This window comes from Condylura cristata, unplaced genomic scaffold, assembly GCF_000260355.1.
Source record: "Condylura cristata isolate star-nosed mole 26May11 unplaced genomic scaffold, ConCri1.0 scaffold00034, whole genome shotgun sequence".
Taxonomy (NCBI): Eukaryota; Metazoa; Chordata; class Mammalia; order Eulipotyphla; family Talpidae; genus Condylura; species Condylura cristata.
Window position 1 is genome coordinate 14,559,456 of NW_004567135.1, and position 6,542 is coordinate 14,565,997.

Here is a 6,542-nt window from a genome sequence, read left to right on the forward strand (position 1 = left end):
CACCCAGAACTAAAGCCACAGCACCACCTACTGAAAAAAGAAAGAAAAAACAGCCTTTAGTCAAGCAGATATGAACACATCCACCCTGGGAAGGTGACACACCCCAACTCACAGAGCAGGAAGGCCTGTGTTAGGGGCTTCCCAGATCACCCAGGATATCAGTTCATCTGCCTGTTCATCTCTATCCTTCATCATATCCTCTAATAACCCTATAAGTGCGTCCCTGAGGTCTGTGAGCCACTCTAGGGAGTTAACCAAACCCACAGAGGTGCTTGTTGGTGCTTGCTGTCTACTGCCAGTTGGTCAGAAGTTGGCCCAGATGGAAGCTGGGCCTGGGACAGGCATTGAATGCACATGGGAGAACCATGTGGGACTGAGCCCTTAACCCTAGAACCCACCTTTGTCTATGGGTGGATGTATTCATATATTCATCTGTAGAGCCAATCACCACTATGCTTAAACAACTGGGTTTATCTCTACATAGGATAAAAATTTAACTTTTTCCTTTATAACTTCTGACAATACAGAAGATTGGGAGAATGTCACAAACATGTTGAACAACTGAAAGTTGAGACAAAACATACTTCATTGTTCTACTGATGGGACATTTTAGAACTGGGAAAACAAATATATGTACCTAGAAATCAGAGTACTTTTTCCTTGAGTAGGGTAACAAAGGAAAGTTCTACAATGGCAGAATTGTTCTTTATCATGGTTGACACAGTAGGCAGAATTTTGTATAAAATGGTCAATCATTGACATTATCCCGGAAATAGTAACTTTTTACTATTTTTAAACAAAATTCAATGATATAATTTATTAATCAACACTCAATCACAATTTATAATTATAAAATTATTAGTATTTGCTATTAAAAGTTTAGAGTAAAATGTGCTTCAGGATTCAGTGCCTTGACAATGCCCTCAAGAAAACAGCTTATTTCCATTGACCCACAATATTGGCCATACTGTTCCTGAACCCAAACGAAGCTTCCATCATGGCCATAGGACGATTATGTGTAGCAAGAAGGACACATATTTTTCTTTCCTATCATTTCATACCAGAAATTAGCTGTGAACCTGACTTGCAATTCACACCTATTCCTAAACCAACCGCTAGGGGGCTTATTTTCACCCCTTGGAGTCATCCGTATCCACCCACAGGGACTTGAGGTCAGAGTGCCCGACACTGGTGTGAAGAAGGTGCCTTTAAACACCAGAGTCTTATCTGTAAGGAAGAAGGAACTGACGAACCAACAACATGCACCACAGTCCTTACGATAAAGTTCCATTCACAATGATTTCAACTTCTGCAGAACATTTCATTGTGCGATCCTTATCTAGAACATTTAGTTGAATTCAGATAAATGTCACATTATTCCTTCCATTCTTGATTACTGAATTCAGTAATGTTGATAGTGAATTTGGCAAAGTGTGAACCATTAATGATTTCAATGTTGGCAAAGACAGAACATGTAAGGAAAATTAACATGAAACAATTAGGTAACCCAGACAGAATGTGGGGAACATGGAAACACCCTGGCCTCAACGCCTTAGAACCTCACCTCCCCCTAGGTCGGGGAGGAAGATGATTTGGAACAGCATTTTTCCCTTGTCTACTGATCATTTGTTTCCTCTCCGGAAGATGCATTTTCCTCAGAACTTATCACAGAGAGCTGCTGCTTCTCTTCCATTTACTAAGTGGCAGGTTGAACAAAGAGCCTGATGTTGGTAGGTTTATTGTCTACCTTTATTTGTTTTCAGTAGCAACTTTAAAGACGAATACAGCCAAAAATTCAAGATATGTCTTACGTATGATCCACCTGCCAAACTTTGTTTGAATAGTTCTACAAGTAGCAGTCTTTTCTTTTACCTGTAGATGGACATTTCCCTAAGGCTAATAAAGCCTGTGAAGGTCCACCTTTATCGAAAATTACCAGAAGACCTGATGAAAGTAAATCTGTGTCAATTCACCAGTGTTGATTTCAGATTCTAAACCTCTAAATTTCTGTCTCCAGTTTCCTTCTGCCAGTGCCATGGTGTTAAATGACAAGTCAAGACCTCAGAGAAAATGTTAAGATGTCTAAAGGCCCTTGTGGGATAAACTGGACTTTTCTTCCATTGAGAAAGAGAATCATAAGCCTTCTGTTCCAAGGAGTAAAACTCCCTGAGAGACAGAAAGTGGTGGTGGGAATGAGTTTGCTCTTGACCAGCCCACAAAGAGAAAATCCAGACAGATGGAAGAACACATATATGATTACATTATTGCCTGACCTCCTGAAAAGCAGCCAAAAATTAGGAAGTTCCGGTCCCTCCAGCTGTCTCTAGAAGGGATCTCCTGACTGTGCCTCTCTGCCTGCTAACTAGGACGCAGCCTGACTCATGAATAACTTAATGACATCAGTTGCATCTCTAACTTTGTGGGTTTTGATTAACAGTTTGGCAGCTATGGGGTTTAAGGCAAATGTCCAGCAGCATTTAGGGGCAAGGAAATGGGATGGCACTCACTAATTTTGTTGGGCTCTCTGGATGTCTCACCATTTCTGAGAGGCATGGTCAGTTCTGGTCTGCTAGAATGCTTGACCTGCAAGGAGAATTATGGGCAGGACTTTGACAAGCTCTCTAGAAAGCAGACTATGATAGCTTTAAGATCATAAAAATATGGGCTCTAGGTCCCTCCCTGGTGGCCCAACGGGTTAAAGGATTGCACTAGGAAGCAATCCACAGCCACTGCAGCATGAGTTTGATCCCCAGGCAGGGAGGTGACCCACATGGAGTTCCTGACCCATCTGCTGCTCCCCTCAGCAGTGTATTTCAATAGATCTGCCTGTTCTGCTTCCCTCTCTGCCTCTGGTGAATCCTCTCACCACCATCCCAGCCCTGCACCTCTGGCCTGTACCCCAGTTCTGTATGCAGAAATAAATAAATCTTTCTTTTAAAAATCATAAAAATAAAATGATCTTAAGAGGATCTTTTGTCTTAAGTATGTATCTGTTAACAATGATGAAACATTTTCCTTTTCTCTCTAACAAATCCCTACAGAACTTTGGAAATCTAGTGAGTATTCTTTTGACCACTGCAAGGAAACAGTTCTCTTTGTATAGGTACTACAGGTAACATCTCATAACCAGATGCTGATTTTTTTTTCTTTTAGTTCCTCAAATACCTGGCTACTGCTCTCCAAATGAATGTTTCCAATTTTCTTGCTCCCTCCTGATTTGCAGTGACTGAGAACAGAGGTTGTCCTTGCATCTCCTTGGAAGGGATGATACCAGGTTCTCTCACCACCCAGATGGCAGCTAAGCTTCAGAGACTTGAACTTGGGTTCCCATCCCACCTGACATCCACGCACCAAGTTGACAGGAGGAAAAGTAGCTGACATCTATGTAGATATCTCCACACCAGACACCAGACCAAGACTTTGACCATAAACTCCTTTCTTTTCCTCTTCCTTTCATTCACTTGGGCACAGGCCTGACATGATACAGCTCATCCACATTGTTCAGGCCACTTCCAAAGGGGATAACCTCCCAGACCATTGGATCTGCCCCTCGGTTCATCCTGTAGTTCTGCTTATCACAAATTCTTCCATGCCTGGGTTCTCTGGGAAAAATCCAACGCCTCCCTATCAGGTTAAAATCCTAATCTCAGGGGTCCATCTGCCTGTCTCTGGCTGACAAGCCTCATTGGGGAAACACTTGCATCCCTGGTTCTACACCAAGACACACCACCCGCAAAAGCTACAAACCATTAAACTCCATAGCTGCAGGCTTGAAGACAGCGCAGTCTGGAGGTCTTCCTTCCTTTGGTCTGGGTCCTCAGAACCCTGGCTCTGAACTTACTTGAAGCTCTGAGAATGTCCTATTTATGGCATATAATCTGCCTGAACACTGTATTCCTCCGAGCTATAAATGCATGTTTGCAGCATTAACCACTAGCAAAAGATCTAGCTGAGACTGGACCTCGGAGATGGAGTGGGAAGGACCAGCTTAAAGAATGAACTGGAAGCTGCTGTAACAGAGGCATCTCCATAAAAATGGAGCTTCTGTGCTCCCTGCCCCACTTACTTGGGAGGAACAGAGGCAGCAGGAGAGAGGCAGCAGGAGACTCAAAAGGAGCCAAGTGAAGGGGTACTCTTGCTTCCCCGCTTTGGACTCACACCAGGGATGTGGGGGACATGGAGGAGAGACACATAGAGACAATGGCAGTACCTGTGGGCGAAAGCTCTGTGGAGAGGCTGGCAATGCCAGGTGTTACCTTGATTTGTATTTTGATTTTTCTCCTTCTTCCCTGGACTTGTGTAGCCCCCTTTAACCCTGTCTTATGGTTCCCCCCAAAAGTTACCTTAGACTTGTGGCAAGCTTCAGGCCTCAGCGCCCTGCTTTGGGCCATCTCTGTTCAGCTGGACATTTACCTTGAAGGATGGTAAATTCCCCTGGGATGTGGGGAACACAGGAGGAGACACCTGTAGAGACACTTGAAAGATACACGTGGGTGTAAGTGGGATCATTTTCTTAATTTCTCCCTCTTCTAGCTCATGTTTGTATTTAGAAAGGCCACTGATTTTTGTGTATTTATTTTATAACCTGCTATTTCACTGTTTTTGTGGTACTATTTCCTTTCTCAGTTCTTTATGTTCATTCCTCTCTTTGGTTTAGCTCTTTTCAGTATTTCTCGGAGTCTAATCTTTGTAAGTTCCTTTAGTTTCTGTTTGTCAAAGAAGCACTTTATTTCTTCCTCCTGTCTGAAGGCGAGGCTGGCAATGTTTACCTCTAAGTATTTTGACTATGCCATTCTATTACTTCTAAGTATCTTTCTGTTATGGCCCTCCCTGGTGGCGCAGCGGGTTAAAGCACAGCACTAAGAAGCTGAAACCACTTCTGCATGAGTTCGATTCCCGCCTGCCCCAGAGGTGACCACATGGCATGGCAGACCTCTCCTGACCCGCCCGCTGCTCCCCTCAGCAGTGTACTTCATCTATCTGCCTGTTCTGCTCCCCGCTCTGTCTCTGGTGAAGTCTTCCGCCACCCCTGAGTCTCTGGCCTGTACCCCAGTTCTGTATGCACAAATAAATCTTTGAAAAAACTTAAAAAAAAAAAGATACATGTGGGTGAAGGACCCATGGGGAGGCGGGTATTACAATGGCAGGTATTACATTTATTTGTATTTCTCCTGAACCCATCTCCCTGTTCCTATGATACCCCTCTCCCCAAAATCCTCCACCTTGGACTTGTGGCAAGCTCTTGGCCTCCTCAGCCCTACTTTGGGCCGACCCTGTTATGCTGGCATTTACCCACAAGATGTGGGTAACTTTGGGGACTTGGGGGACTCTATCATCCTTTCTTCTCTCTCTCTATTCACACCAATGCTATGAAAGATCTTGCACACTTCAAGTATGTTTTGTCTTGATGCAGTGGATGGCTTGAAGAATGTGCAAGTTTGGGGGGCCTGAGGCACCCTTCAATCTACCTTAGCATTGTAATATAAATGACCTGTGAACACCACAAGGTAGCCCAGTAAGAACTGTGAGAATTGGCAGTGAGGGGTGGTGCTGATACTTTAAATGTTGATCAAAAGCCTCAGTGAGGCTGAGCGCCCAATCTAGAGAGGAGGATTTTAAAAACAGCAAGAACAGTCCAAGATGGCATTGTTCACGGTGGCTGTGGAGCAAGGGGTACCCAGACTTAACACTTAAATCTAAGTGCCATTTCAGCCTCTTCTAAAAGGTAGCATTAAACTCATGTAATCTGGAGTTTCCTTTAGCACCACTGAGGTCCGCTGCAGGAAGGGACACCCCTGCCTTCTCTGCAGAGACAACAGCTACCTGAACTAATCTTCTCTTGTCCATACCTCGTTCCCCCATTTTTGGTCCATAGAAACCCTCCATTTTGGTGAGTGCTGATAGCCCTGTTGCTTGCTAGACAGATGTTGCCTGATTTATGAATCATTTAATAACATGAGTTAGATCTCAAAGCAGAAACACAGGCCGCTCCTGTTAGGCTCTGGATATGGAAAACTTCAATAAATATTCATCTCTTTAGGAATAAATGACAAATGTACACATTGAATTTATTATCAATGGGATAAGAGACAGCCAGAAAAATTCAATGGAAGTCTCTTCTATAAGACTTACATATGGACAATAACAGATTAGCACCCCATGCTCATGGAGACGGTTCTCTGAGAGGTAGATCTTTCACATCTTACAAATTGACCTGTGAGGTAAATGACACTGAACATCACTCCAGCCCCATATTTTTGTGTCTGGATGAAACTTTAGAACAACACACTTCTCAGAGTGACTACTGGGTTCACCTTTGTGCCAGAACCTGAAAGAGAGAAAAAGGACCAATATGTTTCTTCACACTCTGCTTTAAAAAGAGACCGTAGGGCCCTCCCTGGTGGCGCAGCGGGTTAAAGCACAGCACAAAGAAGCTTAAGCCACTTCCGCATGAGTTTGATCCCCCGCTGCCCCGGAGGTGACCCACATGGCGTGGCAGACCTCTCCTGACCCGCCCGCTGCTCCCCTCAGCAGTGTACTTC

General features: G+C 44.1%; 1 protein-coding gene across 1 annotated transcript in view; it reads right to left on the reverse strand.

Annotated features, from left to right (window-relative positions):
• Positions 1–6,148: 6,148 nt before the first annotated feature.
• LOC101621681 (C-type lectin domain family 4 member A-like) overlaps positions 6,149–6,542 on the reverse strand; it is an 11,033-nt gene continuing 10,639 nt past the window's right edge. The window contains exon 6 of the mRNA XM_012732335.1: positions 6,149–6,328. Coding sequence (XP_012587789.1) covers positions 6,196–6,328 — 133 coding nt within the window. The 3' untranslated portion in view covers positions 6,149–6,195. The remainder of the gene's footprint in view (positions 6,329–6,542) is intronic.